The sequence below is a fragment of the Canis lupus genome, chromosome 24, assembly GCF_011100685.1.
Source record: "Canis lupus familiaris isolate Mischka breed German Shepherd chromosome 24, alternate assembly UU_Cfam_GSD_1.0, whole genome shotgun sequence".
NCBI classification, from domain to species: domain Eukaryota; kingdom Metazoa; phylum Chordata; class Mammalia; order Carnivora; family Canidae; genus Canis; species Canis lupus.
In genome coordinates this window covers 3,656,790-3,676,567 of record NC_049245.1, presented here as the reverse complement: position 1 = coordinate 3,676,567, position 19,778 = coordinate 3,656,790, and the positions used below count along the sequence as shown (strand labels likewise).

The 19,778-nt window shown below is 41.5% G+C and overlaps 1 protein-coding gene and 1 pseudogene across 11 annotated transcripts in view; one reads left to right on the top strand and one right to left on the bottom strand.

Moving 5' to 3' along the window:
* The window catches only part of CFAP61 (cilia and flagella associated protein 61), a 275,980-nt gene that overhangs the window by 3,280 nt on the left and 252,922 nt on the right, over positions 1-19,778 (top strand). For 7 of the 11 annotated variants that reach the window (XM_038571435.1, XM_038571443.1, XM_038571440.1 and 4 more), the window contains exons 2-6: positions 3,796-3,946; positions 13,219-13,387; positions 15,608-15,684; positions 16,524-16,591; positions 16,819-16,945. In XM_038571435.1, the coding sequence (XP_038427363.1) occupies positions 3,804-3,946; positions 13,219-13,387; positions 15,608-15,684; positions 16,524-16,591; positions 16,819-16,945 (584 nt within the window). In that variant the 5' untranslated portion in view covers positions 3,796-3,803. Of the gene's footprint in view, positions 1-3,795; positions 3,947-13,218; positions 13,388-15,607; positions 15,685-16,523; positions 16,592-16,818; positions 16,946-19,778 lie in introns of those variants that run through there. The other 4 variants (XM_038571437.1, XM_038571436.1, XM_038571441.1 and 1 more) reach the window with 3 other exon arrangements.
* LOC100683452 lies at positions 4,042-4,530 on the bottom strand (annotated as a pseudogene).

The following is a 19,778-nucleotide window of genomic DNA, read 5'->3' as shown; positions in this document are numbered from 1 at the left end:
TTTTTTTAGTCTCATTTATCAAGAAGTCCACCCCTCTGAGGTCCAGGTTGTATGCATGGCTTTAGTTTCAGTTCTTGGTTTCTGCTCTTGGCATGGAGGGTGGAAACTCTCGCCCTGAGGGCCTGTATCACATTTGATGATTCCAGTGAGCCTCTGTACACAAAGTCACTGCCACCTGGGTGGGAGATTTCCCTTTGCTTCTTCTCTTCCTCCTTTCCTTGTTTCCTTTTTTTTCCCAAAGCTCATTTATCTAATTATGCTTTCTTGTTTTATTTTATTGAAAATTTATATATAATTATAGCATTAGCTTACAACATCATGTTTCACAAACAGGAAGTCTCTTTCCAGTTTTGCTTTTAAGTTAAAACCAAAACCAGGAATGACAATATTTATGGCTAGTTTTGACAAGAATATAGACCTATTAATGTCCCATTTCTACCCAAAGTAGGTAAAAGATATTTGCAAATATGAAAATTTATTGTCTCTACTAATGCCATGTCTTTGTAGAAGGCACCTAATTTCACATCCACAGAGAGTATGGAAAATATTACTGAATACTTAATTGCTCAGATGGTAGTCAGCCAGGTTCTGATTGCCTCCTTTGAAATAATACTGTCATTTTATTGCTTGTTGCTCCTCTCCAATTTGGGAGTAAGGAGCCTTCAGGTGAAACCCTGTATGGAATATCTTCCTCCTGGGTCATTGTGCCCATCCAGCATGTATTGTGTTTCCCCTAACATAGAAGATACTGTCTGAAATTATATACATGCCAAACCCAAAGGAGAGGAGATTTCAGTTGGTCCAAAAAGTTTCACACCAGAATTTTAGATGAAAAAGGCCTGGATATGGGTATCAGTGATGATTGCACAGTGATGTAAATGTACTTAATGCCGCTGAACCATATGCTCAAAATGATAAAAATAGCAAATTTTATGTTTTGTATATTTTGCCACAATAAAAAGTCACAACTTCAGCCTTATATATAAAGTTTTATGTTTTTCACATTGAGAAAGTATTATGCATTGAGAAGATATAATGAAGAATGCATTGCTGTATTTAAAAATACTTTTTAAAATTAAATGTTAAGGAAGATTGACATTAGCGTTAGAACATGAAATCAGCTTATATTGCAGCTGGGCTATGTAAAGCCATCTTAGAAAGGAAATGTTATCAGGTCATCAAAACTTGACTGCCACTTTTTAAAGGTGTATTTGTTTATCAAAGAAAGAAAGTCTGTATTGCAAAGGGGATTGATTGGTCCTATGGTTGTCTACAACATAGAGATGCCCAGGAAACTATGAAGGTGCCACCTAAGCATTAGCCATCTCTTAGTTTCCTTGGCTTGACATCTCTGCAGTTAGATGAAGGTCCCCCAGACCTCAGGAGCGTCAAGTGACTTTTTGATGTTTACTATTTTGAATCCTGAGAACATTCCTGCTCAATAGTAATAATATTAATGATGATATGGCCAATATTTACTGAGCACATGTCAAACACTGCTTTCAGTGTTTTGCATATAACAACTCATTTATAAAACCTTTTACAATATGTGTATTATCTCTGATTTACAGATAAGGAAACCGAGGCACAGAGAGTTAAAGTAACTTGCTCAAAGTTACACAGCTAATCGGGGTTAGGAACTGGGTCTCATCTCTGGTACTCTGATTCCATAGCCATGGCCCCGTGTCACCTTCTGATAGCTGGGCTTTCCTTACAGTTATTCTGTAAAGAGAGAGTGTTATGGATGGCTTTGCCATGGGAAGTGTGGAGGCTAAACCAGCTTAAAGAAATGTTTACGTCTTCAGACTGTGAAGAAAATTTTGATCCACTATTTCTGATTTTGGGGATGTTGTTGTAAATATTAAGGTTTTCTTCCTTTGCAGAAGGTGAAGACCTGCCATTCTGAGCTCACATTTTCACAAGACAACACGAGGCTAGAATTGAGAGTAGACATGCTCCCCGGTTCACCTCAGTTACCCTGACACCAAGGCTGTGAGGCAGTGGCCACATAGCATACCTTGTTCTATCAAAGAAGAGGAAGTCAGACTTGTATTTAGCCTACATGACTTGTTTGTTAACTTACTGGGCTGCAGAAACATCTGGACCATCTGGCTGTTGACTTTTCCATCGTAAATGAAAAATTGGCAGTTTCTAACCCCTCCTTTCAGTTTCTGTGACCTTGGACAACGTAGGGCATCTGCAAGAGCTGCGTTTGCTTTGCAGGTGCTGATGGAGGCCTGCAAAAGTTGAGGGTGGTTTGAATTCACGAAGGAGAAGGCCACTAGATAAGGATTCTTGATGGCCACTTGCCACCTTGCTAAGTCCCCCTGCCTGACCCTACACCTTGCACCCTTAACATCCAACTGTTGATGGCTAAGAGCAGTCAGACTACAGTTCATGAACAGCAGTGGACTATGAGGGCAGGGGACCCTTGCCCACAGAGGCAGCCTGCAGGCTGCTTCAATGGGAGGAGTGCCAGGGGGCTGGACCAGAACTGCCCAAGGTTTGGTTTCTGACCAAATATGGGTATCCTGAGGCACGTCACTTCACTTCATGGGCCTCACTTTGCTCATCTGATGAAGGAGGGGCTTTGTCTCATGCCGTGTCAGACCCCTGCAGTGCCCAAGTTCTTTGGTACTTTGGCACATTGAAAATTATGTAAGGATGTACATATGTAAACAACAACAATAACAACAAAAAGCCAAATGATATAATATTGTGTTTTGAAAGAAAACCACACACGCTATATAATTCCACTCATGTGATACTCAAAACTTGGCAAAGATCATCTATGTGGTAGAAGTGGGAATTGTGATTACCTCTGAAGGGTTGACTGAACTGGGGGGGCCATGAAGCAGCCTTCCAGGGTGCTGGCCATGCTCCATATTGTTCCTAGGGTCAGCACAGTGGTGAATGGTAATGCCTGTTTTGAGCATACTGGCTAATACATAATAAAATGATTTTCCCTAGGAAAAAAAGAAGGAATGGAGGGACAGACAGAGGGAGGAGGGAAATAGAGAGAGAGAGAGACACACACACACATATTGAGACATTAAAAGAGAGATTGAAATCAGTTTGTGGCCTGCTATTCCTGTCAGCAGCATTCCCCAAAGTGTCTTTCTGAAACATTAGATTCTCCACTGTTGGTGTCACTAGAAATTCTCCTCAGAAAAGCTGTGGGAAAGGCTGGGCTATACAAAGAAAGGAGGTACTTTATTATGGAGTTTCTTAAAGACTCTAATGGGCATGGTGGCCCCACAGGAAGGCCATCAGAAACAGCATTTCCTACACTTAATTGACCATGGAACTTTTTTTTTTTTTTTCTGTCTCAAAATATCTCTCAGGACTATTGCTTTTAGGGCTCCAGTTTGGGGAACTCTATTTGGAACATGGGCAGAAGTTGCCAGTATTTCCCCTGTAACTCTTGACCACATGCCATGGTGGCCAATTAAATAAAGAGGATTCTGAATCCGTAAATAACTCCTTTCAGTGTTTTTCAGTCCTATTGTTAGAGTATTAAAGTAGCTTTGTTAGGAACAAAGAGTGTAGTTGCAGAAATTTCTAGATGGGCCAGTTCTCAGAAACATCATTCTCCTGGAGAGAAACATGTGGCTGGTTTGCGATGACAGTCCTCCCACCAACTCCCAAGAGAAAATGTGTCCCACCAGTATTCAAATACCATGTTCACTCTGACCATACGGAAATTGAATTAATGTCTGATTTAGTAAGTACTGTAACTAGATTGGCTTGTCATCTCAAATTAATGGTGAACTCTTTTCTCTCTTTTTGAGACAGAATCAAAAATGTCAGTGCTCACTTCTCCAAGAGGAAAAGTAGAAGTGGTTCATTGCCGAAGAACAGAATCACAGGATATTTATTGTATCAAAAACCTCATTAGGAAATTTACCCAGAAGCTGTTTGGGAAGCTTAATATCATCTATCTTCTGTAAGTATGTAGCTAAGTAAGCCCAGAATGTTTATCAATTTTTTCCCTGGGAAAATAACTTTATTTTCTTTTGGGGTATGGGGAGATGTCTAGTCTCAGAACTTCTGGAATTGCATCTTGATGCCAGTGGCCTTCATGACTTTGAGCACGTGGAAGCACACACACAGACTTACTCAAGGGCCAGCACTCGCCCTATGTGAGTGTCGCCAATCTGGACATCCCGTTCATGTGAAGTAGGGTACATGTGCACAGACATGTTCTTGTGGCATTTCTCAAAGCTGTTGTCCCTTTGAATGTTGTGGAGGTAGTCTCAGCAGTTGACCTGGTTCTATGCACCTTCATCTTGGTTACAAGGTGGATACCAGACAGTATCCACCCTCAGAGGGAGACATTACCAGTAAAGAGGCATCTCTTGTCGATGTAGGTGCCCTCTGTGGCCTCCTTGGGCATCTTGAAGCCAGACTGATGTTTTTGTACTATGGTGGGAGCTTCTCCTTGCCAGTTTCTCCAAGCAGGACCCTCTTCTTATTCTGAAAGATGGTTGGCTGCTTTTGACAAGCATGTTTGGTCTGAATGTCTGCCATCTTCCTGGCCACTGAAAAAAGGCTGTTTATGAATTTTATCACATGTAAGGAGGGACCTCACTCCTTGTCTTACAGGGCTTTATGGTGAGGAAGTGGGCCCCAAGAAAATCTATCCTGCTGAGGAGATGTCCCAGAACAACCAATCTCTTAAGTTTCACAACAACCTGCAAGTTGAAAGGGTTTCTCATGGATTTTTGGATTTAGGCAGACTTGAGTTTTAATCTCAACTGCCCCACCCACTAGTAGAGTCACTTGGAGTAAGTTAATATCTGCTGCTAGTTTCGAGAATACTTTTTCTGTCAGGCTCTATCTATGTTTTGCTAGTATTGTCTTATTTACAACTCTGAGATAGCCACTATCTTGTCCATTTTACAGATGAGAAACTGGAGGTCAAGCAGTTAGTAAGCCACAATGCCCAGATTTGTTCTTAACCATTGCTATTAAAATGGTCTTCTAGGGTAGCCCTGGTGGCGCAGTGGTTTAGCACCGCCTACAGCCAAGGGCGTGATCCTGGAGACCCGGGATCGAGTCCCACAGTGGGCTCCCTGCATGGAGCCTGTTTCTCCCTCTCCCTGTGTCTCTGCCTCTCTCTCTCTCTGTGTGTCTCTCATGAATAAATAAATAAAATCTTAAAAAAAAAATGGTCTTCTAAACTTCAAAATATGCATAGATTTTTCCTGTTTTTTTTTTGTTGTTGTTGTTCACTAGACTGTAACTATTCTATAATCTATTCCTTATTATTTTTGTTGAAAAAGATAAAAAGATAGCTCACTATTTTAGATTTCATAAAGCTTCACATTTAAATCCAGTTGAAATGTTTAAACTAAGAAGCCAGCCTAAGACATTCGAATTTGTGGTTTCTGCTCATCACACTGATTAATGTAATGTAAATAGACATAATTTTGTGGGAGAGCAGCAGGGCAACATGTATAAAATTCTTTAAAAATGTGTATATCAATTAAATGATTCCATTTTTTGCCATTATGGTGGATTAAACACCTTAGTGATGTCCTCTGGATGAAAACAACATGCCGATACACACACGTGAACACAAAAGTTAAGGACTGTACAGAGAATATTATCCAAATGAAATCAGAAACTTTAGGAAAACAGCAGGAATCGATGCCACCTTCTCCTTGAGGATTTTTGCTACATTCTAGAGACCTCCTGCTTCTGTTTTGACAGCTTTGCAAAGAACAGAAGATAAATACTCCCTCCACCTAAGGAGGGAAGTATTAGATCCTTTTGTATAAAACTGGGTTGCTCATTATAAGGATGAATGAGCCAGAAAACCACTGCTGAAGCTGGGACAGTAAGGAAACTAGCCTTTTTTAACTTCAGCATGGAATGAAGGTGGACAAAGCCGTTAAGAATTTGTAAGCATGTGTTCATTTAAGGTCCATACTAATTATCTATGTAATCCCAAAAAGCTTCAAAACCTCCTAGATAATGAGTGCAATTTCAGACAAAAGCTATGTTTGTTTACCAGTCGACTGAATAAAGCAAACAAAGTGGAGAATTTGATTAAAAGTGGTCTCAGATTAGTAGTGTGTCCTGGAAACTGGCTGAAATAACACAAATCAGGTCTGAAGGATGGAGCTTCAACTCAAACTTCAAATAATGCACACAGAGTTCTAAGTGATATGCACTCACAGTCAAAAGTCGCAAGGAAACATGCACCATCACTGAAAACCAGTAACAAAAAATATATAGCAGAATCAGACTCTCAAAGACTTCATATCTTAACTCAGTCAAAGAATATAAAATAACTATGCTTACTATGTCTACAGTAAAAAGATACATTTGAAAAGACCATAAAAGTGAATAGTGATATTTGAAAAAAAAGTCAAACCATCTAGAAGTGAAACTATAATTAAAAGCTCATTGGATGAATTAAATATCATAACAAAGTTGAAGACGGAAGTAGCAAACTGGGGGACCAATACCGATAAATTATCCAAAATTCAGCACAAAAAGACAGAGGCAAAAAAAATAATGGAACAATTAACAGTTACGGTTGGGTCTAATCAGACTTCTAGAAGGAGACAATGGGAAGTATAAGAGGCAATATATGAAGAGATCATGGCTGACAGCTTTCAGGATTGTTGACAACACCAATTCTTAGATCTAGAAAACTCAGTGAATCCCCAACAGGATAAATGCACAGAGAAATCCACAGCTAAGCACATCATAATGAAAGCAAAATGCCAAAGCTGAACAGAGGATCTGAAAAATAATTGGAAAAGGCAAGTTGCCTACAAACAGCTGAAGATTAAACTAGTAATGATTTCTCAGTAGCTACTATGGTAGCCAGAGATAGTAGAATGTCTTCAATATTAGAAAATAGCACCACATTAAAATTGTGTACCCAGGGAAACAGGTGGTTATTTTTTTTTTAAGATTTTATTTATTTATTCATGAGAGACAGAGAGAGAGAGGCAGAGACACAGGCAGAGGGAGAAGCAGGCTCCATGCAGGGAGCCCGACATGGGACTGGATCCCAGGTCTCCAGGATCATGCCCTGGGCCAAAGGTAGGTGCTAAACCACTGAGCCACCTGGGCTGCCCGGGAAACAGGTTTTTAATATCTAGGGAAAAATGAATGCATTTTCAGACAAACAAAAACTGAGCTTATCAATAAACCCTGAATAAAGGGAATTCCCCAGAATGTACTCTAGGCAGAAGGAAGAATATCTCATCTGAAGAGCCAAGATACAAGAAAGTGAACAAATATATGCATAAATAAGTTGGTAGGTCTAAGAAAAAAATCAAACTTGCATAAAGAAGTAATGATAATGACTTATATAGATACTAAATATAAATAGTAAGATATAAGATATAAATAATAAGTTAGGTAAAATACAGAACCAAAACAGATAAATTGGCAAGTGTGCAATTAGAATGAAAATACTCTTAAAAGTATTATTCAAGAGGAAGACAGTACTCAAAGGAACCCCCCTCCCTCCCAGGAACCACATATCCAAGCCTATTATGGGGTACATTATTAAATCTTACTGAACGACATCAAAAAAGACCTAAATAAATGAAGAGGTATACCATGTTTTGGATAGGAATAGTTAATAACATAAAGAAGTCAATTCTCCTCCAATCAATATCCTAATAGGAATATTATTGAAGTTGATAATATGGGTGTGAATTTATACAAGGGGGCAAAGGGCCAGAGCAATTTGAAAGAAGAAAAATAAGGTGGGGAGATTTGCCCAACTAAAGACTCATAGATATAGTAATCAGGACAAGGAATTAGAGATCGCAGAAAGAGATCCACACATTTATGAAAACTTGATGACCACAGTAGTGGGGAAATAGTACTGGGACAATTTGTTAGCCATGTGGACAATAGAATAAATGTAAAGACCAACCTCCTGTCTTTCAAACAAAACAAAAACCCCCCAAAACCCCCCAGAAACGATTCTGGTGAATTTATGCTTTAAATGTACAAAACAGCTAACATTGTTGATGGAATCTCCTAGATTCCAAATTCATTTCTAGCTTCCTGATGGATGTCACCCCTTGGCTACCTAGTAGGTGCTTCCCACCCAGCACCATAATCACCTGCCTTCAAACTACTCTGTCCATACTTTCCCCATCTGAGTAACTCCAGCAACTCCAGCCTTTCACTTACTTGGACCCGAAACCCTGGTGTCACCTTGACTCTTGCTCTTACTTCCTATACCAGCAGAGTTGTCAGCTCCACCTTCAGAATCCAGAACCTGGCTGCTGCTTTCCACTTGACTTCTGCTGAGCTGAGTTGTGAGGCACCGGCATTCTCACTCGAGTATTTCAACATCCCCTCTCTGGTCTTTGCTTCCACCTTGGCATCAACCCTTGCTCATCACCCCTCTCCCGCCCCCTTTCCCCACTGCCCCAGCAAATTATTCTCAACATAATAGCCAAAGTGACACTGTTCACACCAGCTGGATCCTGTTGTGCTCTGCTCAAAACCCTCCACTGGTTTGCCATGTGCTTGCCATGATCTGGTGTAGAGCCCACCCTTTTCCTTTTTGATCTCACCATCCTTGAGCTCCACTGAGTTCTTTAATTTTTCCTGGAACACCCCAGGCAAATGTGTGCCTCAGCTTACAGTTACAGAGGAGTTTCCATCACACCTCAAACACTACCTTCTCTTGGAAGAGCACCTGCACACACCTGCAAGCTTCATCTTCTTCCCCATGTTTTTCTTCACAGCACTTGTCCCCATCTGACATTCTGTGCATTTTAGTTAGGTTTTTTGTTGTTGTTGTGTTTTGTTTTGTTTTCAAAATTGGCCTGTCTCTATTCACTAGAACATCAGCTCCATGATGGCAGGGATTTTTGCCTGTTCCCTGCTGTGTCCCTGGGGCCTAGAAAAAAGATTGGCACTTGGTATGTATTCAGTAAATGTTTGTTGCATTAATGAATAAATTCACCACTAGCCATGTGATTTTGCAAAACCTCCCTAAGCCTTAGCATCCTCCTCTGTGAGATGGACGATTGTACCTAATTTACAGGATGAGTGGGACAGTGAGAATAGTTGTTAAATACAGGGCCATGCTTAGCTCCTAGAAGGTGCTCATAGCTATTCTCCTCCTTTCCTCTGGTTCTGCCTTTAAGGGAGCAAGGACTAGGGTCAGATAGAGGCAAGCTTTTCTATTCTCCCTCCCTTCCTTTCTTATCAGCTAGGCAGTCATAGAACAGGATGAAGCACTGCTTTATCAGTACAATGGAATTTTCTTACATATATATCGTTAAAACAACAATCTGCAGAACATGGCACAAAGGGAGGCATGATTGCCTCTGAGAAGGAAAAGCAAGTGGCAGGGGGCCACTGTATACTGTAATTTACTACATTAATAAATTTCTGCATGTAAATAAACTATAAGCCCCCAGCTCAGTAGCAAATGTGCACGTCTAACTTGCCCCTCCTGGGGTGAAAGTGGATCATAGCTGGCCTGAGCAGGAGGGTATGTGATTGTCCTGTCCATGTGATCACCAGTGATCCATGTGATCAGTTGCCAATGGCCCATCCTTTTAGGGGGTATTCAGACCATAGCATGTGGGATGGAGGTGGACTTACAACTGGGGCCTTTCTACAGATGTTTTTTCAAAAACCTTCCACAGAGTTGTGTTTCCAAATCCTATACACAGCCACATACTAATTACCTGAAAGTTCTTGACAGCCAGTTGTTTCTGAAGATGAGCTTCACACTGCTGCTGGGTCTTGGAGTGGCTGTCAGCGTAGCTCAAATCCACATGTCTAATGTGTTTATGTGTTTTCTGAATTGACAGATATGAAAAGCATAGCTTATGCCATGTGGGAGTAGAGTAGTGAAAGGCTTTTTTTAAAAATTAATGTTGAAATGGGATCCTAATAACTAAAAAGGTTGTGACCTACTTTAGAAGCCAGCATATCTTCAGAAGTAAAAAGTAAATTTACATTTTCATCAGTGTCCTGGAGCTCCCCAGATAGTTGGTACTCAGCCCATGCAGCCTTTCATTTTTCTTTCTTTTTTTTTTTTTTTTAAATTTATGATAGTCACACACACAGAGAGAGAGAGAGGGGCAGAGACACACGCAGAGGGAGAAGCAGGCTCCATGCACCGGGAGCCTGATGTGGGACTCGATCCCGGGTCTCCAGGATCGTGCCCTGGGCCAAAGGCAGGCGCTAAACCGCTGCACCACCCAGGGATCCCGCCTTTCGTTTTTCAATTCAGGTAACTCCCATTCCCTTGGCAGGCCAACCCCAAGGCTTAGAGACCCATTTTACAAGCATTTCTAAATTTGATGGTTTCTTTCCTAGTTTTATTGAGTTTCATTAAATTACCTGCTGGCTCAGTCACAGATGTAGGAATGAATACAACTGACCTCACCTGAAAACCCTGCTAAATGGTAGGGGAGAAAATGAGCAGATTGGGCATAGCAGATGAGTGGGGAAAGAGCCAAAAGAATTGGCCACATCGAGTGCACATGTCACAGTGCAAAGGGCTGGAGGGGGAAGGAAACCATGACAGGCTCTGGGAACACCCAGATCTGTGTCATTTGTGCTGCTTAATAAAGCAAAAAATGTGGATACTGTTTCACCAAGATTTCCGTCAAGTTCAGTTCAATAAAAGGAGTTTTGGCTAAAGGAAAATTCGCTAAACCAAGTGAACAAATGAGACATTACTTTAATGAAAAGAACTGTGATTTTGCTTGCTGGATAATATCCTTGAGCTTTAATGTATTTTGTGTGAATACTTTTAATGTATTTTGTGTGAATATTTTGTGTGAATTTTGTATTTTGGGTGTGTGTGTATTTTTTTATTTGACTTATTCCAAAGAATAATTCTAAACCCAGCTTTTAAAAACAAGCCTCTCCCATTACCTTTTTCCTTCTCTCTCTTCTTTTCCCCTACAATGATTTTTATCTGTCCCAAAGAGGACTCATGTTAAGAGGTAATAAGAAGTGGAAATTATACATACAAAAGGATAATGCTATAAAAGTTACTTTCTTGCACTCAGCCATTTGGAAATTGAAGTGCATTTTCCCATTGAAACGATGTTACTCATGGCTGGCTTCCCAGGCCAACCCACAAAAGCCTATTTAATCTATAATGTCTGTGTGGTATAGTACTGTGCTAATTGTACTATGGAACCCAACCACCACCCTGTTTTCCCATGGATAAATGTGTTTCAAGTTCAAATTGGGATTTCAGGAACACATTTCCCTTGTTTCCCTGAGGGGATGGTAGCTGCCTTGGCCCAGCTCTTGCCCGTTTCCTCCTCCTCCATCACTACCATCATCGCCGGGTCCTGTGCTCTGGGCATTTTCTCATCTGAATTAGAGTGAGGGCTATCTGTGAAGCAGTAAGTCATGGCTGTGGGAGCCTGGGGCAGAGGAGTCCAGAGGACCAGGAGCAGGAGGGAACCACTCCAGGAGTGTTAAGAGGGGCAGGGCTTTGGTGAAGCAGACTGGAGAGGTTGTGGGGCTGCATCCTTTTGCTAATTAGCCCCCTATGTGGATAGTGTATTCTTGGGACCTGAGGGCAGTCCACTATTTTCTTTCCGTGATAGCCAGCACTAGGGCAGGGACCTTGGGGTAGGTGCACCCAGAGGAAGTCCTCTATGGCTGAAGAGTGGATCTCCTGTGAGAGGAGACAGTGGCTGTAGGTGCTGAGATTGACATCCCTAGCATGATGTTTCCCCAAAGTGTCTATACTTCTGTTGGTACCCAAGGTGATTTGTCTAGATACACACAAGAACAAGTTTTGTTCTAAATTGATTTTTTTATGGTTATCTTCAGAACAAGGTATACTGCTTTTCCATTTATGATGTTAGAAGTTCCTATGGAAATGGTCTTATCTAAGCCAAAAGTGAACTAATTTGAAGAAAAAAATGAAGCACAGGAAGTGCCCGTGTATGAGAGACTGCTTTTTGGTGAACGGCTCTAGTAAGGTGGTATGCTGTCAAGTGGGGAAAAAAAGCAGACTACAACGTATGGGTTATGTGATGCCATGTTGAAAAACTTACAAAGTACATTTCATTGTATAATTACTCTCAAAATCTGGTGAGTTAGACACCAAAATATCAACACTGGTTACCTATGGAAGTGGTACGGAGGATGACTTTTCTAATTAGTTTTTCTCTTCTTGTGATTACTTTCTGGTTTTGATTGCAGTCACAATTGTTACTTTAATGATGAAAATATAACTGGAGAGCATCTAGAACTTTCTCTCTGTGCTTTCCATTACCTTTTCTCCTCCTCAGTTACATGCTATCTTTGTCCCCTTACTAAGGAATAAACTTTGTTTTTTGAAAGGATATTTAAGTCTTTTTTTTCCTCCAAATTAAGATACCAGTAGATCTTACCCAGCTGAAAAAATGAAAACTGCATCTCAATTTATATATAAATGGTTCTCCATGCAGTAAACTATAGACTCTCTCTGAGTCAGAGTTCTTGCTATCACCCCAGACAGCATGACAGGGTAGCATTTGAAAGTTGCCTTTGGAAAAAGAAAAAAAAAAAAAAAAGATATCCCTTTGGGACAACCACCAGAATAAGAATTGGAAAACCTGCTTCTCTACCCTTGTCTCTTTTAGCTTGCTGGGTTGCCTTAGCTTAAGCCAGACCCCTGAGGGTCTTCATCCTGCAGGTGGATCAGCTGATAGATACTCATATCCCATAAGAATCCATCAACCCAGGAGGCATGGGCTCAAGGTTTGCAGAAATTGGTTAGGATAGCTGACAGAGGTGAGGCTAAATTTTCGGCTTTTCTGCTTTGCATAGCTGACCAACTCATCCCAATTTGCTCAGGACTTGTATTCCCAATGGCTCCATGTCCTGGGGACCTTCTCAGAATCAGGTAAACAGGAACAGTTGGCCACTCTAACTTTACATGTTTAAGCCAACACAGTGGAATTGACAAGGTGCAAAGTATAGGGAAAATTATAGCCAATCTCCAAGGGAAGGGTATTGGACACTTCATGTAAATACAACGTCTTTCTAATGAAATGTAATTTTCAATAAAAATTTAATTGGTAGCCCCAGATGTCCTGAAAGATGTGCTCTCAAAGTTGCTGCCACATTTTTCCCCTCTTCTAGAGGTTTCATTATGCAACGGTAAGTTTCAGTAACTAGGCTGCAATAACCAAAGGAGGGGATAAAAGTAACATCACCTCATCTACCTTTTGGTAATCTTTGTCATGTGTGCAGTTTTAATCATTTCCACAGGGAAAAGGCAAACCTTGCTGTTACCCTCTGCAATGACAAAGAGGAGATCATGGCCCAGGCTACCTTTGTGGACTATCCCAACTGGAATGTCTCCAATCAGGACAACTGGTTATCCGTGTTCCAGGAACTTGACAGTGAAATCCCGTGCACAGTAAGCAATTACACACAATTCTTATTAGAACAGCCTTAATTTTGAAAGGAAGTCCTACGTTTGCACATATGTCTTATCAGTTTTGAGGCGGAGCAGTTCAAAACTCAAAACAGAAAGTGACATCGTGACAGTTAGAAACAAAGTTAGCTGTTGGAGAGGAAAGGTGAATCCAAGAGCAAGAGGCTGGAGGGGATGCACAAGAGAAGATAATAGATGAGTCAGCTGGTGGCAAGACATAGGTCACACCTTTGCAGATCTAGGAGGGAGCGAGGGTCAGATGTGTGCTTCCCAGTTCTTCACACTGTGCCCCCACTGTCCAAAGTCTTTTTAAAATTTTTTTTACATTGAAATATACTTGACATGCAATTTTACATTAGTTTCAGGTGTACAACAGAGCGATTGGACAGCTCTGTGTGTTATGCTATGCTCATGTCAAGTGTAGCTAGCACCTGTCACTTTACAATGCAATACCATTGACTATATTACCTATGCTGAAACGTTCATCCCTGTAACTTACTCACTCATTCTGTAACTGGAAGCCTGCACCTCCCACTCCCCTGTACCCCTTTTGCCCATCTACCCCCCTCACCAGCTAGTATGGCTGGTGAACATACTAGCCATCACCATATGTTCTCTGTATTTATGGATATGTTTCTGTTTTTTTTTTTCATTTGTTCGTTTGTGTTTTATTTTTTTTATTTTTTATTTTTTTGTGTTTTAGATTCCACACTTAAGTGAAATCATTTGGTATTTGTCTTTCTCTACCTGACTTATTTCACTTAGTGTAATACCTTCTAGGTCCTTTTATGTTGTCACAAATGGCAAAATCTCATTTTTTGAGTAATATTTCATTGTGTGTGTATGTACATAGTATATATGTATATGTATATATATTCTATCCTTCCATCAGTCAGTGGACATTTAGGCTCAGTGTCTGAAGTCTTTGATATGCTGGGAGGGCACCAGACTTTACACCTTTGCCCCTGTAACAATGATAATAGATTTTTGTCTATTATCAGATTCTTGTCTCTGTAATTTTCAAGGTGTACTCTTGGAGTCTGGCTCATTTGATGTCTTCTAGATGTGACCACATTACAACCTGTTGGCAGCTGGACTTGGTATCTGGTGTCAAATCTGAGCTTTCTCTGCCCTCAGCCTGCCAGAGCCAGGCCCGCATATGGCCCCAGTTCTTTAGAGAGCGCCCCAGTTCTGTAGAGAGCTAGAAGCCAGGTCTGTGGGTAGCATGCTTGTCTATCAGTGGAATTCAAGACTGTGTCTCCAGAACCCTAGGGAATGCCAATTGTGTGAATGAGGAAGTTCACCCCTGCCATGTACACATGTATGTGCACACACATACAGGCCCATGTGCACCCCAACATGTTATCCAGCATTTTTAAAAAAGATTTATTTATTTATTCATGAGAGACAGAGAGAGGGAGAGAGAGAGAGAGAGAGGCAGAGACACAGGCAGAGGGAGAAGCAGGCTCCATGCAGGGAGCCCGACGTGGGACTCGATCCCAGGTCTCCAGGATCCCACCCTGGACTGAAGGCAGCACTAAACCGCTGAGCCACCGGGCCTGCCCACAAATCTCTTTAAAAACTGGGAAGATTTAACCTAAAGTCACGTCTGCATCTTGCTACTCTGAGTTTCCAGCTTTCAGGTTTTCTGGATCCCAAGAGTAATATTTGATTCTGACTCTGGGAATGTTGAACAAAACAAGCCATTGGATTCATAACATGGCATCTGCCTTCCATCCTTCAAATTCATAAGAGAATCTTTTTCTTGTGTCACTTGAATAGAGCAGCAGCTGCTGACTCAAGAGCCCTGGGGAATGGGTGATTGTCTTTCACTTGGCATAGACACCCCCGAGGACAAGACTACTGAGTTAATAATCGATTTCACTCCCCTGCAGGCACTTCCCTGCCCAGAGCCCCATTCGCAAGGGCAGAAAGAAGGGCTGGATGCATTGGATTCATTTACAGTGCCTGTTTCCTTGAATTATTCTAGGCTAGGAGGACAGAAGGCAGCGAATGGAGTCAGTGAGATTGCTTGAAAGCTGCCTGAGTGTCTCATCACTTTAGACATAGAATATCACCCCCAAAAAATGGGCAGCTCTGAGCCTGTGGCCACCCCCAAATCCTTCTCCCACCTCCCATCCTGCTCTGATAACAGCCGAAATGCTGACTCAGCCTTCAATCTTGTTTTCTTTCCTTGTGCAGCCTCTGAACACATTGTTCATGCACCTCTTTGTGGCCGTGGATGAGTATTCTGTTGGCTGCTGCAGAGAGATTATTCGGTGAGTGGCTGGGGTCTTGCAGATGGTGACATCAGGGGGCTGGCCGGCAGTCCCATAGACAAAATGCATTAATGCCAAAATGACACGAAAGAGACTATGTGCAAAAGGACTATGTCCTTTCAAAAGACGTGAAATTCTTTGAAATGTTTAATTTGCTTGTAACCTATGGCTGTATTAGAGCATCTATGTTGAACAGCAGTAATATTTCTGAAAGAAAATCTATTTCTTTGAGCACTCCCTTCAACACACATCTTTAACTACCATCATTTGAGGCAAATAGGTAGTGCAGTCATTTAAAAAAAATGCATTTGGGGCGGAAGAGTAAAGCGTCATAGGTTTGGATGTTTCTAAAAATAGTTTTCCTCAATCTTACCTTTAGAAATGTCTATTAACCTGACAGACTGCAGAAGCATCCTGAACAATATGGTGTGTCGAAATATGATCAGGCAGGCTACTGGGTGATGTCTGACAGCCTGCACAGACATTTGGGGGTGGTGGCCTCAGCTTTCAAGTCACTTTGTAATGTCACACCAGACCATCCAGATGCCAGGTCAAAGGTTAATGTCAGTAGAAATATGGTGTGCCACATGAATATGGCACTGTTTATTCTCTGTACCTCCATGGAACAGACAGAAAAGAGTCCGTTTGGAATTTAAGGAGTAGAGAAGGAAAAGAAATTGCCTTGAAGATGTTCTTGCCTTTGCAGGCAAGGAGCAAAGGAGCTTATGTGGATTTATGAATATCTGATGTTTTTAGTGAAGGCATTTTTCTCAAACAGGGCCAGCTAATGGGATTTCTTTGTTATTAACACCTGTCCCACTGTCTCTTCCCCTTGCCAGGACCGTGTATAAGGCAGTGCCAGAACTGTACTTCATATTTCTCATAGTGCCATCCTACATGAGCTTAGGTAAGGTCTATGCAACTACCTCCCCAGCTGCCAATGTAGGAAATTCATGTTTAAAATGGTGCTTGGGGAATGGGAATAAGAATGACTTCCAGGTCCTAAATACATCATGTGCCTGTTTGATCAGAACAATTAAAATACAATTTAGAATGGAAGCTACATTTTGTTCTGAAGTCCTAAAGTTATTCCTTGGTAAAATGAGACCCCATTTCTTTGTCTCTGTGATTTAGGCTCAACTCTCATAACTGTGTTTGAGCAAGTGGGAAACATTCCAAGTCTGATGTATGATGAGGACTTTGCTGTGCATATATGTCACAGGCATCGCCATTACCCTCAGCTGCACATCCGCAATGCCAGGTAAAGCTAGAGCTGTGCCTTTTCCTTTCTAAGTTTTACCTGGACAGTTACTTTACAAAGAGTTGCAAATTACCAGTTCTTATTGTGGGTGATTATAGCTTGGATTAAATTGTTTTATAATACCTATAAATATTACTTCATTTGGAGATGTTTACAGTTTCCCTTACTGACATAATTTACAGGACTAAATATCTAATGAGACTCATTTGGTGCTGTGTGGCCAGCAAAGTTGTGCATTTACTACTTACACATTTCTGAACACACACAATCCTTGGCCCCACACTGGGTGAAATAACTTTCAAATAAACTTAAAAATGAATCTGCCTATTTAGTTTTCCCAATAAAGCCCACCTATTTTCCGACAGTCAGTGAGTCAGGAGCCTATTGACCCCAAAGAGAAGTTTTGGAAGTTGAAGGTCTTTACCATCAGTGGGCCCAGTGACATGCCCCAAAGTTCAGCAGCCTTAAGGAAATGGCTGTGGCAGATTCTATTTTCCAAAAATGGCGGCAACACCATCTTCCATCCTGCAAGCTGTCCTAAAGGTGATCTTGGGAGACCATTGTGCTGGAGAGGCCACATGTTGGCCCTGAGGTCGAGCCCTAGCATGGCTCCCACTTACAGCATCGACTGCCAGCTATGTGAATGAGCCATTGTGGACGTCCAGCCAAGGAGAGTCCCCCCAATATCTGGAGCCCAGCTGACATGTAAATGCAGCCCCAGGAGAGACCCCAAGTGAGGACTGACCAACTCAGTCCTCCCAGACTTCTGACTCACAAAATTGTGAGCAAAATAAAAGAGCTTTTTGAAATAAAAGTGCATATGAAATCATTTCACAAGGGTGGTTGCTTAGTCTTATCAGTGGAGAATAAGCTGTGTCTTGGGTAAACTGTTGCCCTGAATGCTGGATTTCTTTAGAAAGCATTAAAATTAGGGTGCCTGGATGACTCAGTTAGTTAAGGGTCTGCCTTTGGCTCAGGTCATGATCCCAGGGTCCTGAGATCGAGTCCCCCATCGGGTTCCCTCCTCTTTGGGGAACCTGCTTCTCCCTCTTCCTCTGCCTGCAGCTCTCCCTGCTTGTGTTCTCTCTCTGTCAAATAAACAAATAAAATCTTTTAAAATAATAAATAGATTAATTAATTAATTAATTAATTAAATTTAAGTTTTTAAAAAGTGCCAGGCATGTAGTATTATGGCATAATTGTTAAGAATTTACTGTGACAGCATCAGATTTAGATACTGATCTTAATTTGACTACTCACCAGATGGGTTAATTTAAAAAAGGAACTTGACCTGTTCAGGCCTCATTTTTCTCCCTGTCAGTGGGTGTCACGGTATTGTCTGCTGCATGGAATCATTGCAATGATTGGATGAGCTAATGGACGTACTAAGTACTTAACATACTTTCACTTACATGTAAATGCCCAAGGAAATGAAATGATTAAGATTAAGTTAAATAGGGAAGACACACCCAGCTACAATAAACTATAATGCTGGATGGCTTAGGAAAACAAAGGACAGAGAAGGATGAATATAGCTTCATACAAAATCTCTGTGCCTTCTTCCACCCCCAAATCTAAATATCCATCAACAAGTAAATGTTTTTTATATTTACAAACTGGTGCGTCTATGCAGTGGATACCTCTCAGCAATGAAACATGATGAGCTTCTTGTAGACACAGTAGGGCCAATCAATCACTTCATGCTGAGTGAAAGAAGGCTGACAGAGAAACAAAGACCGTAGACTATTGACTCCTCTTGTGTGATGTGCAAATGGCTGATCTGTAGAGATAGAGAACAGATGAATAGTTGCCTCTGGTTGAGGGAAGAGTGAGACTGGGAGGAACACAATGGAATTCTGGGGCAATGGCAGTGCTCTGTGTATTGATTGAGGGTAATGCAGTTGCCCAAACTCACCCAACTTAATACCTGTGCATTTTACTATATGTTACTATACCTCAACTTAAAAAAAATAATTTAAAATTAGGCTTCACAGAGAAGGTAGCCTCTGAATCCAGTTAGAAACGAAGAGCCAGAGTTTAACCAGGGGGACAGACTGGGCAAAGGTGGAGGCAGGAAAGCACCTGGAATGTCTATTACCAGGCAGTAGGCAGGTGTCGTTACTGTTCAAGGTGTGGGAAGGAAGAGCAGGCCACTGGATAGCAAAGGAAGAATTATAGTGAGAAGGCTTAATCCTGAGCCAGCAGGGAGCTCTGATGAAGAGGCATGATATGGGCTGTGTGTGAAAGATAACTAATTTCATATGGTTAGTGCTTATAACGGAGGAATACAGAACAGTCTGGCCAAGAAATGATCCTAGCTGGAATTCAGGCAGTGACAAGTCAGGAATCCAGTTGGGACCAGTGCAAGGATGCAAAGAAATGTTTGATAGGGAAAGTGCAGTTTGGTTGCCAGCTGGATGGAGAAGTTGAAGGATAAGAACGTATTAATGGGGGATCCCTGGGTGGCGCAGCGGTTTAGCGCCTGCCTTTGGCCCAGGGTGCGATCCTGGAGACCCGGGATCGAATCCCACATCGGGCTCCCGATGCATGGAGCCTGCTTCTCCCTCTGCCTATGTCTGTGCCTCTCTCTCTCTCTCTCTGTATGACTATCATAAATAAATAAATTAAAAAAAAACGTATTAATGGTGACTCAGATTTTCAAATATGGGGGATGGTGGGTTCATTAGCTGGGAGTGGAAATAATAGCATTAGATGGACAGGTGGGAGGTGGAAATACAGGTCCTCTCATGAGTGAGGAGGTCATGAAAATGAAGGAGATTGTCTAGTTGAAAAGGAGATTTTAAAGTGAAAACGCAGAGGCCTGGGGCAGAAT